The sequence below is a fragment of the Phocoena sinus genome, chromosome 4, assembly GCF_008692025.1.
Source record: "Phocoena sinus isolate mPhoSin1 chromosome 4, mPhoSin1.pri, whole genome shotgun sequence".
Lineage (NCBI taxonomy): Eukaryota > Metazoa > Chordata > Mammalia > Artiodactyla > Phocoenidae > Phocoena > Phocoena sinus.
This window is the reverse complement of record NC_045766.1, coordinates 3,250,958-3,277,211: the sequence shown is the minus strand read 5'-3', so window position 1 is coordinate 3,277,211 and position 26,254 is coordinate 3,250,958. Positions and strand designations below refer to the sequence as shown.

Here is a 26,254-nt window from a genome sequence, read left to right as displayed (position 1 = left end):
GGGTGAATGTATCCATTTTTCTGTCAGTGAACATCTGTGTTGTTTCTAATGTTGCTATTACAAATAGTGCATCCATGAACATTCTTGTACATGTCTTCTGGTGCATGGGTAAAAGTTTTTCTGGGGTGTGTACCTAGGAGTGAAATTCCCGTGTTGTAATATAGAACTGTCTATATCCAACTGAACTAGGGAAGTCCATGTCCTCATTCAGAGTGACTGGCACGCTTATCAACAATGGATAGTTCTTGGTTTTCCACACCTTCGTCAACACTAGGTTTTGTCAGGCATTTGTTTTTGCCTATATATTTTGTGAAATAATATTAAATTGTAATTTTGATTCCTTTCTCTTATTTTAATGAGATTGAGCATTTTTCATATGATGATGGCCATTCGTGTTTCCTCCTTTTTCCCTTCTAATGGATCGTTAGTCTTTTCCTTATTGATTGATAGGAATTTGTATATTATGGACACTAGAATTTTGTCAGTTTTATATGATCCAAATATCTTTTCTCAGTTTATGGCTTGCCTTGTCACCCTCTTCAGTCAAATTCCAAAACTTTTGATCTTTGCACTTAAGTGTTTAATCCATCTGCAACAGAGTCTTACATATTTATTGAGGTAGAAATCAAATTTCTCTGTTGCCCAAAGACAGAACTGTTTTCTTAGCCCCATCAGTTCTGACATATATCAGATTTTCATATGTGTGTAGAAAAGTTTCAGGAGCTTCTTGGAGCTCCCAAACACATTCTAGAATCAACGTGTCAAGTTTCGTTTTTTAAAAAACTGTTGGACTGTGGATTAGAATTGCATTGGATCAGGGAGAAATTGACATACCCAGGATCCTGGGTCTTCCTACCAATAAACTTGGTGTCTTCATCTATTGATATTTAATTTTCTTGAGTGTATTTCAATATGTTTTATAATTTTCTCCATAAAAATCTTACATGTTTTTATGAAATTTATTCATAAGTTTCTTATATTTTTAATACTATTTATAAAAGGTATCTTAAAATAATTTTTTTTTTTTTTTGGTACGCGGGCCTCTCACTGATGTGGCCTCTCCTGTTGCGGAGCACAGACTCCGGTCGCGCAGGCTCAGCAGCCATGGCTCACGGGCCCAGGCGCTCCGTGGCATGTGGGATCCTCCTGGACCGGGGCACGAACCCGTGTCCCCTGCATCAGCAGGCAGACTCTCAACCACTGCGCCACCAGGGAAGCCCTAAAATACATTTTCTAATTTTGCTGGTGTGTTGAATGGAGTTGATTTTGCCTGTTGATCTTACATCCAGCTACTTTGCTAAACTTTTATTAAATTTAATAAATTGTGTATCCATTTGGGGAGGTTTTTTCTGTGTACATAAATACTGCAAATGCCAACAGCTTTATTTCTTCCGTCCCAATCCATAAATCTTTTGGGTTTTTTCCTGTGTCCTTTCATACCTTGATGAACATGAGCTCTAATACAGTAATGATTAGAAATGGATATAGTGGGCATCCTTGTCATGTTCCTCAGTTTTTAAAGGGTGTGCTTTAATATTTTACCATTGAATATATAGTTGCTATGAGGTTTTTGGTATATGCTTTTTATCAGGTTAAAGATGTTTCTTACTATTCTAATTTTGCTAGGAGTTTTTATCTTAAATAGCTATCATTTTTAATAAAAAAGCACCTACGGAGTGCTTTTTCTGTACCTCTTAGAGATTATCATTTTCTTCTACTTTAATGTGTTATAAGGTAAATTACAAAAATAATTTTCTATTATTAAACTATCCTTGCATTCCCAGAATAATCCGAGCTTGGTTAAGATGAATGCTTTTTTGGATTTTGGGTTTTTGGGGGGTTTTTTTGGTGTCACCATACAAAAATGTTCCATAATTATTGACTGTATACTTCATACCTGTGACTCATTTATTTTGTAACTGCAAGTTTGTACCTCTTAATCTCCGTCACCTGTTTCTCTCATCTGCCAACCTCTCCTCCCCTCTGGCAGCCACCTGTTTGTTCTCTGCATCTGAGTCTGTTCTGTTTTCTTACATGTATTCTTTTGTTTTGTTTTTTAGATTCCACATGTAAGTGAAATGATGTGGTATTTGTCTTTCTCTGTCTGACTTATTTCACTTAGCATAATACCCTCAAGGTCCATCCATGTTGTCCCAAATGGCAAGATGTCATACTTTTTATGGCTCAGTAATATTCCATCGTGTGTATATATATGTACCACATCTTCTTCATCCATTCATCTATCGATGGTACTTAGGTTGCTTTTTTGTACTTTGGCTAGTGTAACTAATGCTGCAGTGAACACTGGGATGCATATATCTTTTCAGTTACTTTTCAAATTACTGTTTTAATTTCTTCAGATAAATACCCAGAAGCGGAATTACTGGATTGTATGGTAGTTCTATTTTTACTTTTTTGAGGAATCGCCATACTGTTTTCCATAGTGGCTATACCAATTTACATTCTCACCAACAGTACACAAGGCTTCCCCTTTTGTTCACATCCTCATCAACACTTGTTAATTGTTGTCTTTTCGATGATAGCCATTCTGACAGGTATGAGGTGATATCTCATTGTGGTTTTGATTTGCATTTCATGATTAGTGATGTTGAGCGTCTTTTCATGTGCTTGTTGGCCATCTGTATGTCTTCTTTGGAGAAATATCTATTCAGGTCCTCTGCCCATTTTTTAATAGGTTGTATGTTTTTTGATGTTGAGTTGTATGGGTTCTTTGTATACCTTGGGTATTAACCCCTTATTGAGTGTATCATTTACAAATATCTTCTCCCATTCAGTAGGCTGCCTTTTCATTTTGATGATAGTTTCCTTCACTGTGCAAAGGCTTTTTAGTTTGATGTAGTCCCATTTGTTCATTTTTGCTTTTGTTTCCCTAGCCTGAGGAGACATATACAAAAAAATATTGCTAAGATGTCAATCTTAGATGTCAAAGAGTGTACTGCCTTTGTTTTCTTCTAGGATTTTTATGGGTTTAGATCTTACATTTAAGTCTTTAATCCACTGTGAGTTTAATCATGTATATGGTGTGAGAAAGTAGTCCAGTTTGATTGTTTTGCATGTAGCTGTCCAGTTTTCCCAGCACCATTTATTGAAGAGGCTGTCTTTTCCCTATTGTATATTTTTCCTCCTTTGTCACAGATAAGATGCATGCTTTTTTGATATACGGCTCAACAATGAATTTTTTGTAGATATGAACTAATTTCAAAATAAGAAAGAAGAGAAATCTTCGTTGGCAATAAAATCTTCTCAAGCACTTTAACAGGGTTTCCCACTTTGCTACAGGGTGTGAGGGGAATTTCTGGCTGTTAGATATACGTATTAGCTTGATGGGGCAAGAGGAATGCTGGAGCTAAACTATAATCTCACTTTGCCTTCTGTTACCCTGGGAGAATTAACACAGTTAAGTTGACTTGTGTGGGCCTTATTTTCCTCAGTGAGTTTCTCTGCAACTGGGGGACGTATGTTTGCTGCTAGTAGCCATGTGGCTTCCCTTGCTTCACTGTTAACCCAGCATCATCATCCAATAAACATTTACTTACTAGGCGCTGAGGACAAGGCAAAATCTGTTCCTCAGAGAACTTCCAGGGAGGGATGGCAAAAGCAAACAGTTACACAACACAGGTATAAAACAAAAGGATGCATCTTATCTTCTATAGACCACACTAGTTGGAGGGTGTGGACGTTGGCCAGGAATCTTTGGGTAGAGAGAGAAAAGAAGATTCAGATGGGAATGATACTTGAGCTGAGTCTTATCAATGATGAACATTTACTGATCTTCATGAACCTCTTTTGTGTTCTTAGTTAACAAAGGATTAGAGTATTTTTTTTCTCTAGTGTCCCTTGTAGCTTTGAAAATTTATCTTTTTGACACTATATCACCCTTTTCAGGATCTCAGAAATAATTTTATGCTTTATCAAACATTTGTGCTCCTACCTCTGGTCTACGGTCCTTGGAATCTTTAGTTTCATAAGTTTAGGGTTATGAATGGCAAAACAGAATCTTCTTGGTTCTGTTTTATTTAGTAATACCAACATATTCCATTTATAGAATACTGATGATGTTGACAAGTGACTCCTTATGTAGAATTAATCTATTAACTTCGGTGTGTTTTTATGGAATGGCTCAATTTATTGTTACCATAAATAGATATTTTTTAAATTCCAAGCTTTATATGATCTCTAAGCACATTTTATTTGTATGTCTTATTTCAGTGCTGGACCCAAAGGAGACAACATTTATGAATGGAGGTCAACTATATTGGGACCCCCAGGATCTGTCTATGAAGGAGGGGTGTTCTTTCTTGACATTACCTTTTCACCAGACTATCCGTTTAAACCCCCCAAGGTCAGTATGAAGTATTCATCCGTTTCTAGCAATGTGTTTTGTTGCATATATATATATATATGTGTGTGTGTGTGTGTGTGTGTGTGTGTGTGTGTGTGTGTGTGTATGTGTGTGTGTATATATATATATATATATATATATATATATATTCTTCAGTGTACATACCTAGGAATTCATGTCTGTTCTCTTAGCATAGGCAACTTCCCAGGGCTGATTGTATGTAAATGGAAGCAGAATGTGAAAAATTGTTTATCCCCTCACCCCAGCCCTTTAAGCATACTTCGTTGCTTTTTTTCATCCTTCCTCATGTCGCCTTTCTATGGTACATGTTTGAGTGTAGCATAAGACAGCATGTTATGGGTGGAAGTAGGGGCAGAGGGTGGGCTGGTGCCAGCCCTAGAGCCAGGGGAACCAGACCTGACCTGGGGGTGAGGGAGCCCACCACGGCCAGGCCTCCGGCTCCAGCTGCGAGCTTTGAGTTTGATGCCTCCAGGGCTCAGCTGCCCATGTGAATTACACATGCACTAAGTGGAGAGTGTGACCCACAGAGACTGAGAAATCATGTCAGGAAAATGCAATAAAGAAGAATTTATAATAGTCCGTTAATAAGAATGATGGATTAATGAAAAGCCACACATAAATGACTGAAGAAAGTATAAGAGCAGTGTCATCAGAACATGGGCGAATTTTCACTTAAGACAAGATTATATCCTTTAAGAATTCTTCACATAGCTTTCTACTGCCTGTAAGTCGGTCATTTGATGACTTTAAATTCATTCTTTTTTTTAATTTTTAATTTATATTGGAGCATTTTTGATTAACAATGTTGTGTTAGTTTCAGGTGTACAGCAAAGTGATTCAATTATACATATGCCTGTATCTATTCTTCTTCAAATTCTTTTCCCATTTCGGTTATTAGAGAATATTGAGCAGAGTTCCCTGTGCTCTACAGTAGGTCCTTGTTGGTTATCTGTTCTAAATATAGCAGTCATTCTCCACTTTGGAAAGGAAAAGACCCAGAGGGCATTGACTCTGTCTGTTGGCCACCAAGCAGAATTCTTATTTCATCTGGCTTGACTTCTCAATGTAGAGGGAAGTAAAACCTATTTGAGTTGTCGGTTGGAGTGCACAATTTAAAAAGCAAGACTCAGACTAGACCTTCACCTTCCTGTGATCCCCCTCCCTGGCTCCTACCTCCCCTCTTTTATTTTCCTCTCTCTTCCTTTCTTCCTTCCTTTCCATTGAGGTTTGGATCTTGTTTTGGTATCAAAGCAAAAAGTAATAACTACTGGGCTTCCCTGGTGGCGCAGTGGTTGAGAGTCCGCCTGCCGATGCAGGGGACACGGGTACGTGCCCCGGTCCGGGAAGATCCCACATGCCGCGGAGCGGCTGGGCCTGTGAGCCGTGGCCACTGAGCCTGCGCGTCCGGACCCTGCGCTCCGCAACGGGAGAGGCCACAGCGGTGAGAGGCCCGCGTACCGCAAAAAAAAAAAAAAAAAAAAAAAAGTAATAACTATCATTTTACCAAATAGGAAACCCATGCACAGAGAAACTAAGTAACTACCCAGCATAATCCAAATGATATCAGGATTGAACCCAGGAAGTCTGGCTCCAAAGCCTGTGTTCCTTACTACATTACACAGTACATTTTATCCAAGATGACAGAGCTGGTGGCACTGGGACCCCCCAGGGCTGTATTTGGTCAGTTTTTAGTGATGAAGCCCCAGTATAACTAATCTTTATTTTCTCCTTTTACTGGGTGGGAACCTTACGTCTTCCCTTCTACTTTGGACCAGCCCATAAGTCATCTGGTTTTACCTGTTGCACTGCCGGTGACGCGAGGACCTTTCTCTGCAGTCCCATCAGTTACGGAAGCACAGGTGGTGAGAAGGAGGGAAAACTCAGGTCAGGCAGTTGTGCTGCTTATAAGCCTGGTATGGTCTGTTCTATGGAACATACATCTCACAAAATGCGTGGGCTTCTCCAGCTTCTGCATGACAGAAATGTGTAGATTAAACAAACCCAGGAGTGAAAACGGATTCATAGGTTAGATAAAATAATTCCGTTTCTGAAAAGGCCTCCTTGATGGACTCGAAGGATCGGCCAAAACTAGCAAGGTGGAATGTAAACGGCTCAAGGTATACTATTTCATTGAAAATTCAGAAAGAAATCATGATACAAGATAGGAAAGAGAGACTTGCTTTATTTTCATATAAATAAAATGTGTGGCCTTCTGAGTACAATTCTGTGGGAACTTGAAGTTCTTGAAGCCTTAAGGAGATATTTTTAGGAGCGCAATCTCTGGAACTCTGAGCCCATCGGATGGTATCAGGAGTGCCTCATTGCCTTCTGAGCTCTTCATTTGCAGAAGGACAAACAGGAATAAGCTGGGGAGGGAAAGAACTATTAGCATTCTTGAGTTTCTTCACTGGAGTGGGCATCCACTGTGTGAACCCATCTCTCCTCCAAAACACCCTAGTAAGGCTGGGATGTTCCCTTTCACAGAGAAGGGGACTTAGATGAGGTTTGGAGAGGTTTTCTAATAATATACAGCCAGGAATCTACTGAACTTGGCCTCCAGGGACCATGTACTTCCCACTGAATTATACATAGTTAGCCTGGAGATGTTTACTAGGAAAAATAGGACCTAGGAGGAACGTGATAGCTGTTCTCTGATGTTTCAGAAACTGTGTGGGGTTAGACTTGCTCCTGGATGGCTGGATGGGACAAAAATAGAAGCAGAAGGGTGTCAGTTACAGGGAAGCAGATTTCTATCCCACATGAGGAAAATCTGACCCATCCCCGGACAGTCTGCGTTTGAATAGCTTTGCCTCTGAGACCAGGCTTCCCTTTCCTGGGAGTGTTCAAAGAAAAAAGCTGAATTAGAACCTCTCAAGAGTACTGCCAGAAAAAAAACTAAATCCCTCCAGTGGATAAATTTGATTAGACAATCTATTAGGACAAAGAAAAATCACACTTTGGTACTTAAATTATCATTTAAATGCACATTTATTAGAAACCCATGGGAAGTTTTCAAAGCAAATTATCACCACCTAATTTATCAGTTTTGGAAATCGGATTTTGTAAACAGAGGTGTTACTCTAAAGGGGAAGGTTTGCGAGTGTCTTGAAAGCTGTTCACTAAAACAAAGACTTACTAATAATTTGGAAATACCACGCCCATCCTTTCTGGTCTCCTGTTACTCTAAATAGTCCATATTTGTGATCAAGTTCTGTTTGTTTCTCTATTTCCTTCATCCTTTGCTCTTCTTCCAATAACCTTAGGCACACACTTTGATTCGTGCAGCATTTTCCAGTGCCCTGAAGAATGAACCAGGGTAGCTGTAGGTGTCAGAGAGAATCGCTGATGAGAGCAGAGGTTCACAAATCAACCTGATCGGCCACTAATCGTTGTCAGATATCTAGCATAAAATGAGTCTGTTGTGCCATTGAATCCACGAGACCCCTTTTCCCAAACTCTCAGACTGGGAATCCTTACTGAGAACTTTTAACTACTGTCGTGCTCAAATCTGTCACTTAGAGGGCAGTGGAGTGGCTTGGATGCCTCTTCTTGCCACAGGGACTTTTTGAATATCCCGCACTCCAGCACCTAATTTTTCACACTTTCAGAGGAACCATTCCAATAATTCCTTCCAGAACTCACCTAACTTCTAACAAGGCAAGCAAAACACATTTTTCACGCGGTATGTAATGTTCATTACACTTAGTTTACTAGTTTTAAATCAGTCAAGTACTAGTTGTACTTTCAAATGCTGTATCTCAGTACGATTTTTAGTCCGCTGATTTTTTTATCTAATCAGTATGTTTATTGCCTCTTTTACTAAATGCACGGCATGTCTGTTGGTATGATACTGGTAGTTGTCTCTGATGCCAAGTCTTTAGTTGAATACTTAACCACCAGTGATGTCATTTCTCTGAGAAAATATCTGTTTAGTGAAACTTTATCCAGGAATAATATATATATGGCCAGAAAGAAAAGCATAATACTCCCATAACATTGTCTGTGGAGCCTTTAACCATACTCAAATATTTAAAATATTTTTGATCAAAAAAAAAAGAAAGAAAAGCATAATAAATCGCTGGTATGTCCCAAAGTCTTTTAATACTGTATTTCTTTTTCGGTGTAGACATACATTTTAATGTTATAATTCAGATGTCTATTTATTTGTAAAGTAGGAGTTGTTTTATATCTTATTGGGTATTACATTTGCACACTCATATCATAGATAATTACTCCTGTGCTCAAAACCAGCACTTTTTAAATAGTCTAATGTGTAAATATTTTCATGTGTACTTGAAAAATTCAGAAGCAAAATAATGGAATATGTTTCATTCCTGTAGTATTTTTTTTCCTGCTAAAAACGCTTTGAAAAGATTGTGACACGCTGTGTCTGGTATTTCGTATCTTAGAGATTCTGATGACATACATCCTAAGGATAAGGGGTCTTGTTAGGTAACAGGTCAGAGCTGTGTTTTTGTGGTAGAAATACATAGACGTAGCCTATTCATAATTGGCTTTTTCTGTCTCCCTGTGGATCTGGGTATTTTCTAAAATAAATAAATAAGTGGGCCTTCTCCGTAGATCTAAGAGTGGGTCGGTAGAAGGATCAGACGTGCTTGTTGTTTATTTTTAGTATCTCGGGCCACCTACACCCCAGTGAGATGTACTATACTGATGCTCGTACCCGTTACTGGAAAGCATTGTTCTCGTGGTAATGGCAGGACAGTATCTGCCAGTAGGTGTCTTCCAAAAAGGAATGATAAAATTTGTGCCTAGGATGTTTTAAAAAGTAAACAGAAAAACGACAGGCATACATATTTGTTTGAGGAAAAAAAAGCACGTTAATATTAGCAGTCTCTAAAAGCCTTTTAATAGAGCGCGTTCCTCCGTTACAAATTGCATCAGATACATTTAAAAATAAATCTTAACTTAGAGATCATTTCAGAGTGTATTGTACGTTTTATGGTTTGGTTTTGTTTTTTTATGAAATTAACTGTGGTTTGCTTACTAATGAAAAGTCAGTTAATAGGAGAGGTATTAATTGCTTTCACAGAATGAAATAGATGATGTAGGTCCGTTAGATTTTCAATTTTTTCATTTTCTTAAATTGGTAAGTCGAGGCTAGTTGTGAATGAAGTAGCTAAATAGTTATACAAGAAGCAACGATACCCAGCATTTGAAAGCCAGAGAGAGATCTGAAATTAAAGTTCATCAGGGATTTCCATAATTTTATTCTAACTAGGTTATTATTATTCACTTGCTTCTGCTGTTGTTGCTGCTTCTGCCACTGCTCAAAGAGGAAAGCTGACAGTGTCCCCCAGCATTTTCAGAGACAGCAGTGGTTTACACGTGTAACCACATGTGCTCATTCACTCTGGTCTTAGAGAGAGAGCACACAGTTGTCATGGAGCGACACGAATTCACTTGTTTGTAATCTGCGTTCATACATTCATATAAAGCCTGGCCATGGATCAGGTGCTTTCACACGGATTGGCTCGCCTATTTGACATGTCCAGTTGAACACCCAGCGATCAGGTCCCAAACCAGACTGTTGACGACACAACCCACCCGCCTCCTGACAATCCAGGTCCTCCAGTGCCCCCACCTCAATGTATGGGAACTCCATTTCTCTAGTTGCTAAAGCTTAAAACCTTGACTCTTCTCACACAGCCTAGCCAGATCCCATCTCACCAGCTCAAAATAAATATTCAGCATAAACCCAGATCTAACCATTTAGTAATACTCTTTCTAGTAGTAACACTCTGGCCCCGGCCTCCATCAGCTGCTTCCCTCCCCTGGATTACTGTGGAGTCTCCTATGTGATCTCGCTGCTTCTGCCTTATCCCTCCTGCAGTGTATACCCCTGCATCAGAGGATCCATTTAGAGTGTGAATCAGAGTATGTCCATTCTTGGCTTAAAATCTCTCCATGATTCTCACCTCACTAAGTAAAAACACGCAAGACCTTACAGAATCATGCTGAAATCGCCAACTGTCACTCTTGGTTCCAATACTCTAAGCAGGCTCCTTCCATGGAGCCTTGACATTTGCTCTTCCTTCTGCCTGCATTGTCTTCCCCCAGAAACTCACGTGGCACACTCCCTGCCTCCCTGCAGGTATCTGCTCAGTGTCACCTTCCAGGGAAGGTCTCATGTGACAACCCCCAACTCGCCCTACCCCACCTGTGAACGTGGCTTTTCTCCATAGCACTTCTCCCTCCTGGCATCCTGTGTTTCTCTGTTTATGAGTTGGTGATGCTTCCCTTTCTCTAGTTAGCATGTAAGCTCCACGAGCACAGGCACTTGTCTATGTTTATGTCACTTCTGAATTCCCAGCACCTAGAACAATGCCTGGCGATCCAGTAGGCCTACAATAAAAAATGTGTTGAATTAATTTAATCCATACAACTTTGCCGTGGAGATAGCATTTACCCTCCCACACACACTTCATAGATCAGAAAACTGAGGCCCGTGGAGGTCACGTGGCACACAGGTCACATAAGAAGTAGGTAGCAGAACTGGAGTTCAAACCCAGTTTTCAACTGAACCTTTCATTCCCCAGGTATAGAGAAAATTTAAATTACTTAAATCCTGGAAGGAGGCACACCTGTTCTTGGATTTTACACTCTGGTATAAGTTCACTGTATTAGGTCATTCTCTAAAACAGGTTTTTGGGAGGGAGATGAAAGAGGTGATCCAGGGAGAGAAGAACGCTACGAAGAGATTCTGAGTCCCTTGCAGTTTTGCCAAAGGCACCTGGGGCTCTTCACCAATGAGTTCCTAATTAGCAGACTCTGCAGTATTAAATCTGTGTGGAACAGTAAATACTGATTTCTGGATTTTGCTAGCCCTAAGCTAAAGGTGAAGTCATTTCCTAGGTATAAAAGGAACATACCTCAACATACTAAAGGCCGTATACAACAGACCCACAGCTAACATTATACTCATTGGAGAGAGGAAATTGAAAGCGTTTCCTCTAAAATCATGAACAAGGCAAGGATGCCCACTCTCACCGCTCCTATTCAATATAGTCCAAGAAGTTCTAGCCAGAGCAGTTAGGCAACACAAAGGAATAAAAGGCATCCAGATAAGAATGGAAGAAGTAAAATTGTTATTATTTGCTGATGATGTGATCCAGTATAGAGAAAATCCCAGAGAATTAGTCAAAAAATTGTTGCAGTTAATCAACGATTTCCATAAAGTGACAGGATGCAAAATCAGCATACAGATATCAATTGCATTCCTTTACACTAATGATGAAGCATCTGAAAAAGAAATAAAGAAAACCATCCCATTATAATAGCATCAAAAACAATGAAATACTTAGGAATCAATTTATCCAAGGAAGAGAAAGACCAGTACAATGAAAACTGTAAAATTTTGCTGAAAGAAACTGAAGACACAGACAAATGGAAAGACATCTCATGTTCATGGATCAGAAGAATTAATATTGATAAAATGGCCATGCTACCCAAAGCCATCTACAGATTCAATGCAGCCCCCACCAAAATGTCAAAGGCATTCTTCAGAAAAAGAAACAATCCTAAAATTTGGGCAGAACCATGAAAGATCCTGAATAGCCAAGAAAGAATAAAACTGGAGATATCGTGCTCCTGGATTTCAAACTATACTACAAAACCATAGTAATAAAAACAGTACTGGTACAAAAATAAGCACATCTACCAGTGGAAGAGAATAGACATCCCAGAACCATATGGTCAACTAATATTTAAACAAGGGATCCAAGAATGCTCAATGGGGAAAGGATAGCCTCTTCAACTAATGGTGCTGGGAAAACTAGAAACACACACAGAACGATGAAATTAGACCCCCGTCTCACACCACTCAGAAAAATCAACTCAAAATGGATCAAAGACTTCAACATAAGACCTGATACCCTAAAACTTGTGGAAGAAAACATAGGGGAGAAGCTCATCCTTATTGGTCTTGGCAGTAATTTGGGAGGCACAACACCAAAAGCACAAACAACAAAAATCAACAAATGGGGCCACATCAAACCCACAAACTTCAGCACAGCAAAACAGACAAGTAACAAAATGAAAAGACAACCTACCAAATGAAAGAATATTTCTGCAAAGCACATATTGGTAAGAGGTTAATGTCCAAAATATATAAAGAACTGTCAATTCAATAACAACAAAAACTGATTGACAAATGGGCCGAAGAACTAAATAGACATTTCTCCAAAGAAGATACACAGATGGCCAACAGGCATGTGAAAAGATGCTCAACATCACCCATCGTCAGGGAGATGCAAGTCAAAAACCACAGTGAACTATCACCTCACACCTGTCAGAAAGGATGTAATCAAAAAAGACAAGAGACAACAGGTGCTGGTGAGGATGTGGTGAAAAGGGGTCCCTATCTGGTGGGAATGCAGATAGGTCCACCCACTATGGAGGTTCCTCAAAAAATTTAAAAATGGATTTATTTACCATATAATCCAGCAATTCCATTTCTAAGTATACACCCAAAAGAAATGAAAACAGGAATTCAATGCGATATATGCACCCTCATTTTTATCACAGCTTTATTGACAATAGCCAGGATACAGAAACAACCCAAATGCCCATCAATGGATGAATGGATAAAAAAGATGTGATACATATACACAACAGAATATTATTCATCTGTGAGAAAAGAAAATGTCCTCCCATTTGTGACAACATGGGTGGACCTTGAGAACATTATGCTAAATGAGATAGAGAAAGACAAGTACTGAACGATAGCACTTATATGTGGAATCTAAAAAGAATTAAACATGTGAAAAACAGTAAAACGGTGGTTACCAGAGAGGATGGGGCTGGGCGGCATGGTAAGAGTAATGGTGTTTAAAGGTACAAACTTGTAATGAGTAGTAAATAAGCCATAGAGATGCACGGTATAATGAATATAGACCAAATACTGTATTATAATTATACAATTGATAAATACAGCTACATCGGCAATCATGTTACAGTATACAAATTTACCAAAGTAACACATTTTACACCTTAAACTTATACAGTGTTGCGTGTCAAATTTATTCAAATAGGTAGGGAGATCTAGAGAGAGAGAGAGAGAGAGATGGATATATACATACATAAATGGATGGATGGATGGATAGATGCATAGATAGATAGATGATGGATGGATAGATGGATGGATAAAGTAACTACTTTTCTATGTGGAGACCCTGACCCTGGCCTGGCTGGTCTTCAGCGTTGCTCAGTTGAGCTGGCAGGAAACTGGGCTCTGCTCTGGCTCTGGAACTCCTCCAGGGACCTGCCAGGGACCAACTTCCTCTTCCTCTGCTGCCAAATTACCCATTCCCTGGAGGGACTCCTTTACTCCTTCCCTTCTCCCTCATCTCTATCCTCAGCCTTTTCACAACGGTGTCACCACAGGCCTGAGCATCCTCAGGACTGTTAGCACTGAGCACTGCCTTTTGGTCTCGTGGCCCGTCTGGTACCACTGCCACTGCCCGACACACATGCCAGCTGTCGTGTGTGCCCTGCTCTGGGCCCCGTCCCTGCTGAATGTTCTGGGGGGAACTGCCGGGGCTTCCTGTGTCGGGGTTCTGACCAGGTTTGGTGTCCGGTGCGTGATTTCGTCACTGCCACGTGGCTGATCGTTGTACTGGTGGTTCTCTCCAGGTCCGGCCTGGCCCTGCCGTCGGGGTCCTCTGTAGCCCCCAGCAGAGGCGGTGACCGGGCTGCACGTGGTCATTCCACTCACAGGCTGATCTTTCTTCTCTTCCGCCTGCCCTTTGGCTGTGCCGGATTCCGAATGATTCCAATCTGCTCTTGTATTATCTCAGAAGGACCAGATGATCCTGTCTCTTAACAGCAGCACCAACCCCATCATTGACTTTTTCTTTGGCTCCTTTAGGCCCCCGAGGCATCAGAGACTCTCAGGTTGGTTCTCCAGGGGACTTTGGAGGACATAACTGGGGTGAGGAACGGTGGAGGAAGCCTTCCTCGGGAAACCGTGGAGATTTCAGGAAACAGGTTCGTGCAGTGATTCTGTATCAAGCAGGGTTCAGTCAGAGCAGTGGTACAGCTGGTTCTCCCCATCCACGGAAATGCTCCAGCATCTGCAGTCAGTTGAATCCACAGATGCAGAGCCCAGGGATGGGGAGGGCCAACTAGGAGGGGCTCGAGCATCCTCGGATTGTCATGTACTCCGGGAGTTACTGGAACCCATGCCCTGTGGCGACCGAGGGAGGACTGTTTACTCATAAGAGAGTCTACGTACAGTTGCGTAAGGAGATATATATGTATCTGTAGGACCCCACACAGTGGTAGGTTCTGGTTAAATCGTCTCTGGGAGGCTGCTGTCTGATGCTAGAGCTTGAAGTCTGCAGGGCAAGCTAGAACCCAGGAGCATGAGCTAAAACCCACGAGAACCGTCGGGAACTCATGTCAGTCTCTCGTCGCCTGCGGTCGTGACGATACAGGAGTTCTGCAGAAGAAGGTGGCTCCCGGCACCATCGAGGTAAATAAATACGCCCCCAGGCCAGGGGTCGGAGGAGCTGAAGGAGTGTCCCGGGGAGGGTGGAGCCCTACGCCGGTGAGATGAGCCTACAGAGAAGCAGCAACACCTATGAGCACCTGCTGCCCCGGCACCAGCCTTCCACACGTGGAAACCATCTCTCTGCTCCCTTCTTTCCAACCACCGACTCTTGCGCACAATGCCTCTTGGTGCCCACCTAACCAGACACATGTATGGAAGGGAATTCTGCGCAGCGCCGTTCAGCCTAACCGGGTTGGCACTTTTCGGACTCATCACCGTTTACCATTGTCAACTCGGCACCCATAAACACCTCATTAAACCCCACTTAAGCCAAACAAGATAATAAAGCAAAGTCAAGCTTCTCCCTAACCCTGACACCTACACCGCATACCCTAAATGTATGAAACATAGCATTTTCCTAAAAGAGGACACATCTTTTCATGTGCTATACACCATTTATATATCTTTTTTGAAATGTCTGTTCAAGCTCGCTATCCATTTTTATTGTTGTTTGTCTCTTTACATCGATTTGTTGGCACTCTTTATATATTTTAAATAAAAATCCTTTGTCAGATTTATGTAGTTCAAATATTTTGCCCCAGTCTGGGACTTGCCTCTTCATTTTTGAAATATCTTTTTGTGGGCAGAGGTTTTTGTTTTTTATGTACTCTATCAAATTTTTTATTTTATGGTTAGTGCTTTATGCATTCTGAGAAACCTTTGACCACTCCCAAGGAAGCAAAGATACTCTCCAATATTTTTTCTTTTTTTTGCTTTTTCTTTTCAATTTAAAGGCCTGCCTTTTATACTGACATTACAGCTTTTTGCCATTTTATTGTTAAAATGTCCTTTCTTTTATGAAATTACAGTCCTTGTAGATTGTAGATCCCCCTTCCACTCATCTGTTTATTTTCCAATTTTTTTTACAGTATCATAATTTTTGCTTTTACATTTAAATGTATGAGCCATTTCAAATAAATTTGTGTGCAAAATTTGAGGTAGGGGTCAAGGTTCCTTTTGTCCCATACAGTTATCTGGTTGTTCCAGCACTGCTTGTTGAAAAGACATTCTTTCCCCCCATCACCCCCATTGAATTATTTATCCCCTCTGTCAAAAACTAGCCTTTATAAGTATGGGACTGTTTCTGGACGTTCTGATCTGTTCTCTTAGTCTATTCCAGAAATCAGCAAACTATGGCCTATGGGCCAAAGCCAGCTCACTGCCTGCTTTTGTAAATAAAGCTTCACTGGAACATAGCCATGCCTGTTCGTTTACATGTTGTCTGGGGCTGCTTTCCTGCTCCAGCACCGGGGTTGAGGAGTTGTAAACGAGACTATATGGCCTCAAAAACTAAAATATTTATTATCTAGCCCTTTATAAAGCAAGTTGGCTGATCTCTAGTCTATGCTTAAACCAACACCCACCGTTCTGATGACTGTCGCTTTGCACTAAGTCTTCAAATCAGGTAGTATATGTCCTCTAACTTTGTTTTTATTTTTCAGGATGATTTTAGCTACCCACGTCTTTTGCATTTGCCTAGAAATTTTGGAATAAACTTCTCAATTGCTGCAAAAAATCCTGATGGGATTTTGTTGAATCTATTAATTAATTGGGGGATAATTGACATATTAGAATAGTCTTTGAATTAAAAAAGTAAAAGAAATCATTTCACATTTCACAGGCCGATTTCATACTTAGTGCCGAAACAGCCTTGTATCCTCAGTATCATGACTGGGCTATTACTTACATTTCATGAGTCAGTAATTTGTCTTTTTAGTTCGTTCTCCTTTTTCATAAACCTTTTAAAAATGCTGTGCTATACTTTAATGCTGTGAGAAATTTCAGAATCAATGTGGTGAATAAAAATAGAGCAAAACAGTGGTCATTGTCTTTCTGCTTTTAAAACAAGGTACATTGTATCCATCTGTGTGCGCAGCAGCTGCCCCAGCTACCACCAATATAAGAGTTACTGAAAGTAGGATTGGATTTTGTTTGTTTTGAGGGCAAGGAATACTAACTTTATTTGTTCTAAACCAAATATGCCCATAAGCTAATAGGAAATCAGCCATTAGGCTGACAGGAAGTTCAGTGTAGTCACATTTTGGGTGGATTCCTTTCTCCCTAGCTTTCCAGAATCTGAGGCAGTTAAAAACTTTGGAGAAAGACTTTTGGTTTTTCACTGTCTCCTCTGAAATGCTTATTGCCCAAGCCAACTTAATCTCTTCAGATTGGATCGACTCAACCACCGACACCTTTGCCCAGCTCTGATGGAGGTGGTGTGTGATCAGCCCCTCTGATATCTACCATCCTCCCCCATCAGAGCCTGGCCGTAGATATGGGGGCTTCGAACAAGGGTTTTGCTATGTCCCTCCACGCTCTGGAATTCCTTCTCTGTGGAGTGTGCCCTTCTTCCAGATGGGAGTCGGTGTTTGTGGATATTACTGTCAGCATATCTGGGAGAAGTGGGCAGGTCTGCATCTCTTCACAAAGGTTGTTCTTCTACAGGGAGGTTAAATGAACAAAGGAAACTGGAGTGAGACGTTCGGATGTTTGGAAAACAAGGAGTTCTCTTGCCGTCACAGCCAGGGAAAGATGGCAACTCGTTTATCAGAGAGATTTTTCCAAAGAAAAATTCACAGATCTAGACAAGTGACACCCTCTCCTCGTGGGTTTTCTGAAAAGAAAAGGGTGGAGCCGCTTCAGGATGAAGTTTTCAGGATCCCAAACATCAAAGGATAGGGACCCACTAGTCCCAGAAAACAGCACTGGGAACTCTGAAACATCATGACCCATGGAGAAAGTTCAAGGACAGAAGGATGATGTTGAAGGAATAGTGTGGTGAAGAGGGATGCCTTCTGCGTGACTGCACCAGAAGCAACTTCGAATTGGACATTTTCCCAACCTTGTAGGAAAGAGCCCCTGATGGGACCAGATCAAGACATGGAACAGACACCCTGGGTTGATGAAATGTCTGTCAATTTTTAAACAAATCACATCCACTTGAGAAATGGGATGGGGAAATGGTATTCTACGTGTAAGAAAAAAATTGTAATATTCTCTACTTCATGTAAATGTGTTACTTTTGTTTGGATCGCTATAGTATGTTATTTTGTTCAAGTTTGGGTAGAGTGGGGAGGTCTGAGTTAATTTTTAGGACTTCCAGCCAAATATCACCCCATTATAGCAAATGATCACGTTTCCTTGATTTTTTTTTTTTTTTCCTTAGAGGTGAAACCGGATCTCTTGATGAGATAGCAGCCACTCACAGATTTGCTCAAGCAGGTCCAAGGAAAATTAGGGAGAAAAGAATGTTCTCAGTTCCCAGTTGGTCAAGATCAAAAAGTCAGTATGTAATTATGACTTGTCACTGAGTTAGGGGAAAGATATGGTCAGCTGGCCCTTGGAGGTGTTATGCAGGTCTCACCCTGCAGAGCATAAGAAGAAACAAAGTCAGAAGTTAAAGCTTGTAAGTGAAATAGATTGAGAATCAGACAGTGACAGTGATTTATTCATACGGGTGTAGCTATTCTAAGCAATCAGATACATTCTTCTGATGGTATCAGTATATCGGGAGGAACTTGCCAAAAATTCTTAGAAGTTGGTTGCTTTTTAAAACGTCTACTTTAAGACTAATTTATAAGGCAGAGATTCATTGAGCCCTTACTACTTTCCAGGCCCTCCATATATAGACATGAGTAAGAGGCACCCCAGGAAGCACGGAGACAAGGAAGGAGGACAGTTAGGGGCTTTGTTTCCAATTCTGTTGACATTATGATGGTCGTGGAGCGTGGGGTACTGGACATCATACTGTATTTTATACTAATGTTACGCTGTACTTTTGCATTCATTATCCCACTTGGTCCTCTCACTTTGAGAGGCAGGTTTCATTATCACAGGAAGCTAAAATTTAGATTAAATTATGTGATCAGGATCACATAGCTAGTAAGTGCCAGGGCTGGGATTCAAACTCCTGGCTTCCTGATTTCCAGTCCAACACTTTTCACACCTAAAGTAGCTGAGCTGTGCTGAGCTGTGATCTTGCTAAACACACAGTAATTCAGTTTATTGACAACAGCCATACTTTCCATCACCCCATTGCATTCTTTTATGTAGTTAATGGAGAACATCCTTTTTGCCTTTCTTTCTGTGGAGAATTGGGTTAGATATGGGGTTTTGTTTTGGCATTTGCCAAGTTATAAACCGGTATACGTACTGTATATTTATGTTTCCTGTCTACTTGGCTACCAACTTATTTTAAATTCTGTCCCTATAGATTATATAAAACAATAGTTTCTACAACAGGGTAATAATACATAAAGAAATGTGTTTATTTCAGATTATTTCCAGTTATTTTCTTCATTTCCACACTTTTTCTTATCTTCCTTCTTTCTCAATTTAAAACGTCACCTCTTCTTTAGTGGTTTGTCTTTAACCAGACTATTTCATTTTTTAAAAACAGTGTTAAATAGGTGATACGCATATGCACAGTAAAAAGTTCAAACAGCATAAAAAGTGTGCAGTAAAACTGTCTTCCTCCCCATTGCCTGGCATTCATTCCCCTCCCAAAGACATCATTTTTTTTCTGCGTTTGCTTTTGTTCATTTACCTTCAAGATTCTCCCCTATTCATATATGTAGATCAGCTCCATTATAATGATATGTTATTTCATTGAAGGAATGTTCATAGTCTACATAACAGGTTCCCTACAATGGGCATATAGGTTATTTCCACTGTTTTCCCATCACAAATAAGGCTTCACGGACTATCTTTGTACTTGTTGTCTTGTGTAAATATAGCTGTAGGACAAATTCCTAGAATTTCTAGATTGCTAGAACAAAGGGTATATGCATGTTCAATTGTAATAGATATTATCCTTCTTGCTCTCCAAAGAAGTTGTACCAAGGTTCTACTCCCAGCTTAGGTGCGTCTGCCTTTTCCCCACATCCTTACCCAGGCAGTGTGGCACCGCCAAATATTTGACCTTGACCAATCTAATAGATAAGGAAGAATGTTTAATTATAATTGCATTGCTCTTATTATGAATAAGAATAATACCCTTTCATGTGTCTGAAGGGGTTGTCCTTTTTCTTATTAAATAAGAAACCTTGGGCTTCCCTGGTGGCGCAGTGGTTGAGAGTCCGCCTGCCGATGCAGGGGACGCGGGTTCGTGCCCCGGTCCGGGAAGATCCCACATGCCGCGGAGCGGCTGGGCCCGTGAGCCGTGGCTGCTGAGCCTGCGCGTCCGGAGCCTGTGCTCCCCAACGGGAGAGGCCACAACAGTGAGAGGCCCGTGTACCGCAAAAAAAAAAAAAAAGGAACCTTATAGGAACCTATGCTCTTGGGAGTTCAGATGATAGTTAGCATTTTTTAGCAATAAATTATTTATAATTAAGGTATGTTCCTTGTTTTTGTAGACATAGTGCTTTGCACACTGAATAGACTACAGTATAGTGTAAACATAACTTTTATGTGCACTGGGAAGCCAGAAAATTCATGTGACTCACTCTATTGTGATGTTTGCTTTATTATGGTGTCTGGAACTGAACGCACAATATTTCCGAGGTGTGCCTGTATAAAAATCAGGGCAATCGCATTAAGTTTGCTCACAAAAATGTTCGAAAGCATCTTCTTAAAGCAGTACGTAAAACTTCAGTTCGTGAGATTACTTCCATGAAATTGCATTATCACCGTGGACCAAATCTGTAAGACAAATTGTTGAAGGGGAGATACGTTTTTACCTTCCTCCATTTCTAGAGGAAGAAAGGCTAAATAACTGTAGCAGTAGAATCTTACACTGCAGTATCTCTAACCAAAAATATCTTGTTCCTCCACTAAGCTAGGTATAAAGTAAGTAAATGTGTATTATAACAGTCAACAGTGCTTGAGAAAATACTCCTCCTGCATTGTAACAAAGAACTGAAGAGTTCACTTAAAAATTTTGATAGTGAAAATGTGATAATAATTAGAAGTTTGGATAAAACGTGAAATTTACTCTTGTATCCTCTCTTTTTAACCTGTTTCATGAATTGATTCTTGTGGTCAGTGAGGAATAGAATTACTCCTAACCAGGCCAAAAATATCCCACCGTGTGAGACTATAAAGTATAATACAGGTTTTAAGTACCTATCTGAGAAATAAATTGTCTTAATTTAATGTTTTACCACATCTTAGAAGGTAAATCCATCCATCAGTTGGAGTCATGGGACCTCTGATGACATGTGTCTTTGGAAACCTCAGAATCTGTCAGCGAGGCCGATGTAACCACCTTAACTGTGATAAGATGTTAGTTCTTACTGCTAACAGGAGGCTGACTGCTTTGTCCTTTTAACCAACACATCACTAAAACAGGGAGAAAAATAATGAAAACCTGACTCAAATAGGCTTTTAAAGAAAAGTAGATTCTAATATTGTCATGACAAAAATATATGAATCTTGTCACGAAGGGAAAAAAAGGCAGTTTGTTAGTCATTCTTACGTAGACATCTCCTATTTTTTAATTCTTCGTACTGTTTATTTGAAGTAGACACAAGGTAATAATATGTGTCAGACTTCTGGAATGTCTTTCAGTTCTGTTTTCTAATTTGAAGAATTTATTCTTAATCCTAACTCTACAATTAATATTTAGACTGTTACAGTCTCTACTGATAAAAATATTAATCACAAGACTTTGAAATTTGCCGTAAATCAAAATTTGAGTAACGACACATTTCCCTTTATCAACTTTACACATCTGTCAGGTGATACCCGCCCCTACTACAAGGCTCTGTAAACCTAACTGTTGGCATATCAGAAGTTCTCACTCAGTTGTCATTTTTAATTATGGTATGTATGGCCTTTTAAAATATAGATATTCTATATTTTCATTTCATTTGCTTACTGAATAAATACATGTTGACATCCTACACGCCCCTGTATAGGATAAAAATCAGTATCAGATAAAATCCTTGTGCTTAAGGACCTTATATAAATTTGTTCCCTTTGTAGATAAACATTCGTTGTTAGGCCATCTACCAAAATTCATTTCTAAAAGCTTTATTTAACTATGCATAGTACAGCTATCAGTTTTGTTAAATGAAGTTGGCACTGTTTATAAGAAAGCCACGTATGTGCGGTGCCGTTGTTTGCTTTTAAAAGGTAATATTTGTTATGTCACAGAAGCCAATTTCCTACAGGACAGAGTTGAATGTTGCAAATTATAGGGAAAGGGCCTCGAGGTTTTGGGTTGTTTTTTTTTTTAATATTTATTTATTTAAATATTTATTTGGCTGCGCCAGGTCTTAGTTGCACCATTCAGACTTCTCAGTTGCGGCACGCATGTGGGATCTGGTTCCCTGACCAGGGATCAAAGCCTGGCCCCCTGCATTGGGAGCGCAGAGTCTTAACCGCTGGACCACCAGGGAAGTCCCTCGAGTTTTTATTTAAGATACTACTTCAGAATTTTTTCCAGGGATAGGAGATTCAGGCAGCTGGAATAGAACATTAGAAAATGGGAGGGTATTTTTCCCACACAATTCTGAATCATTGCTATTTGACTTCATTTTTGTTGCTGTTGTCTCTTCTAGCAGATAGATTTCCACACGGCCTTAGGGAAAATTAACCTGTTGGTTGTTTTTAAATTAAGGTACAATTTATTTTTTTATTGAAGTAGAGTTGATTTACAATGTTGTGTTCATTACTGCTGTGTAGCAAAGTGATTCAGTTTTTTATATATATATATATATATATATATATATATATATATATATATATATATATACTTTTTTTGTCTTCTTTTCCATTATGGTTTATCACAGAGTATTGAATATAGTTCCCTGTGCTATACAGTAGGACCTTGTTGTTTATCCATTCTATATATAATAGTTTGCATCTGCTAATCCCAAACTCCCACTTCACCCCTCCCCCAATCCCCTCCCCCTTGGCAACCACCAGTCTGCTCTCTATGTCTGTGAAAACTAAAAATAGAATTACCATATGATCCAGCAATCCCACTCCTGGGCATATATCCAGACGAAACTCTAATTCAAAAAGATACATGCACTCTAATGTTCATGGCAGCCCTGTCACGACAGCCAAGACATGGAAACAACCTAAATGTCCATCGACAGAGGAATGGATAAAGAAGATGTGGTACATATATACAATGGAATATTACTCAGCTATAAAAAAAAGAATGAAATAATGCCATCTGCAGCAACATGGATGGACCTAGAGATTATCATACTAAGTGAAGTAAGTCAGAAAGAGAAAAACAAACGTGATATCACTTATATGCAGAATCTAAAATGTGACACAAATGAACCTATCTATGAAACGTGTTGGCTTTTTTAGGGAAGTCATCTTACAGAGAATACCAGAGGGAAAAAGACAAACCCAGGGCAACAGGCTTCAGAAGCCCTGAGGTGTGAAGCTAGAAGATAACCCAGGAGGTAGAACTAAAGAGTGAAGGAACAGTGTCAGGAATCACAGATTGTAGCAAAGACTAGACTGTAGACGGGGGAAAACCAGGAGCGGGACAGAGGAGAAGGGGAGAGATTGCCTGCATCAAAGAAAAATAGGCATGAAAATTTTAAAAGGAAACAAACCCGTGTAATTTTCATTAGATAGAAATAAAATGTAAGGAATCCCTCATAATACAAAACATTCCTTCGGTAAAACTTACAAGTAGTTCTTGAATGCTTGCCAGGAAGGCCAGAAGAGCTATGTTGCTGGTAGCCCTGCAGTTCTTGATTTTTTTTTTTTTTAGGGGGGAGGGGGTGAGGAGGGAAACAAATATCCATCCTTCTGAGGATGCCTCAACCCAGGGGTCACTCAGAGTAAGAATTCTTGGCGCCGGAAGTTGGGGTTAGCAGATGCAAGCTATTATATATGGAACGGATAAACAACAAGGCCCTACTGTATAGCACAGGGAACTGGATTCAGTATCCTGGGATAAACCATAATGGAAAAGAATATAAAAAAAGAATGTATGTGTATGTATAACTGAATCACTTTGCTGTACAACAGAAATTAACACAACATTGTAAATCAAGTATAGTTCAATTGAAAAAAAATTTTTAAAAAGAATGGTTAATCTTGAGCTATGAGATATGTACCATCTTTCTTTTCCTGTGTCTGTCCCAGCAGGAGGCCTCCAGTGGGTGATGAAGGCCGTGATCAGAAATGGTTTTTCAGCCATTTCTGGTGGTTCTTTGCCTGTGGTGCTTGGTCCCTCCTTTCCTAAGGACCTGCTTCAGATTGTGGCCCGAGCTGCCCACCTGTCCTCCCTTCCCACCTCTTCTTTTTTGTCACCTATATCTATTTCTCTCTTGATTTGGTCAGCTGTTCAGACAGTATACCAAAAACAGCTTCCACACTGTTGATCATAGAAAAGCCATTTTATGAACTTAGGAATAAGTCAGTGTCATCAACTGTAAAGGATTCGTCCCACACGGGGCTAGTTTAAGAAGAAACGCTGTTGTAACAACCCTGTTACAAATTCTCCAATCCCCTGTCATCATGGCGCTCCTCTGATCAAAACTACAGAAGAGACCAGCTCCCTATTTTATCTCTGAACACCCAGCTCCCCCGTCCTTCCAAACAGACCTTAGTCATACTTTACTTTTCAGGCAAGTTACCTGGTACAGTATCGCAAGTACCAGGCCCCTTCGTTACATCTGTTCCCCGCAGATGTTTGAAGAATACTCACTAGGATATTCTAAATGGTGAGGTTTAAATTATTCAAAAATTAGATAAATCTAAGTGACAATTTTCAAGTCATATTAAAACATTTGTTTATCTTTTGTTGACTCTCTTGGTTTTTCTTGCCTTCAGTAATCTCACAGAGATGACAGGTCAGTTTGCAGAATAAGAGCAGTCACGATAATAGCATCGCATTTCTTCTCTTTGCTGAAAGCACTTTACATGAATTCTCATTTTACCAGAACTTGATCCGAAAAAGCTATTGAAACCGTTTATCAGCTTTTCCGTCTAAAGTCAGACTGTTGAGATTTAGAATTCAAGTAAATTTCTTTATCCTCTTCCTGTTTTCTTCTGTTATTTTCAAAAAACTCTTAAGGGTTTGGGTTGTTTCCTTGTGTGTGGTTGTTTTGGTTTGTTTTCATCTGTTTCCTATTTCCTTCCTCCTTGTAACTTCTTTACTTTCTCTTGGAATTGCCTCAGCAACGAGCATTTGAATTCCTCCGAAGCTGTGTCTCAGTTTCTTTATCTGTAAAATGAGACTAATACTAATACCTGCCTCACAGGTTGATTATGTAATCAACACACATCAGTTAGAACGGTACCTGGCACATTGTTAGCTGTTTCTAATTTATTATCCTTAGTAGCTGTAGTTATCATTTTCTGTGATATACGTGACATACTTTTTAATTTCATGGTACAAACATAGGGAACCAGTTAGCCCCCCCCCCCCCCCAGTACACACGCAAAGTTCGGGAACTTCTGTGGTATTTATGCACGCTCTGGCACTTTCGAAGGACGTCTCGTGTGTGTCATGTAGCACTCACTGAGATTGTGGGCATTCAGCCAGCTCTATAATTGCTGTTAATTTACTGTATCATTAACAGAATTAGTCATTGTTTCATTTTAGACTGTTAAAATATAGTTTACTTCTAGACTGTTGTGGGCTATATGAAAAACCAAATTGCCCCTTCCAGCTAGTGATGATGAATACTTTGTATCGTGTTGTATGGATGCTGAATTATTAATCTCTTAAAATAAATAACTGCCGCTTCGTATGTCTACAAACATGAAATTGATTACTTCTTTTCCAGAGGATAAAGGAGGTCTGTATATTACTTCCGTTTTACCCATAGCAAATCTGTAAATAGGCTGCATCTCATAGAATTGCCTCAGGTAATGTGAGTCCTATAAAAAATGTAAACAAAATACAAAAGAGGGCATTCTCCTCATGTTTATGTTCATGTCACTGTCTTTAATTGAACAGCAGCTGTCATACGGTTGGTCATCTGTTACGCACTTTACATGGACCCCGTTAAGTATCTCAGCTGTTATGCTTCGTAATGAATTGTCGTTATGTAGAGACACTTTTGCAGTTTTAAAGCAGAAATGAATCATGTTGTCTTCCAAGTGTAGGTTCGGGTCAGCATCGCCCCCACACGATGGTTTGAGGTTCAGTGTCCCCAGGAACAGCAGCCTGTGGGATTTAGGCTAGACAGCAAGAGGACTTCCCACCAGCAGGCTGCTGGAAAGCCCGCGGGGACTGAGAAGACACCGGCACAGCCCTCAGCGTGGTGCCTGGCACACTCAGCGCCCCGACGGGACACAGCTTTTCCCCGAAGAGGATCTCCTTAGGCTTGGCCACGTTCTTCCCATCAAAGAGTTGGGGACTACCAGTGGAC

At 40.1% G+C, this 26,254-nt stretch overlaps 1 protein-coding gene across 3 annotated transcripts in view; it reads left to right on the top strand.

The window, feature by feature from the left end:
• Positions 1 to 26,254, top strand: part of LOC116753107 (ubiquitin-conjugating enzyme E2 E2) — a 353,959-nt gene that overhangs the window by 269,695 nt on the left and 58,010 nt on the right. For all 3 annotated transcript variants that reach the window (XR_004349683.1, XM_032630612.1, XM_032630614.1), the window contains one exon: positions 4,231 to 4,363. Coding sequence is in view for 2 of the 3 variants with exons in the window: in XM_032630612.1 (XP_032486503.1) it covers positions 4,231 to 4,363 (133 nt within the window). In the remaining variant the exon portion in view is untranslated. The remainder of the gene's footprint in view (positions 1 to 4,230; positions 4,364 to 26,254) is intronic.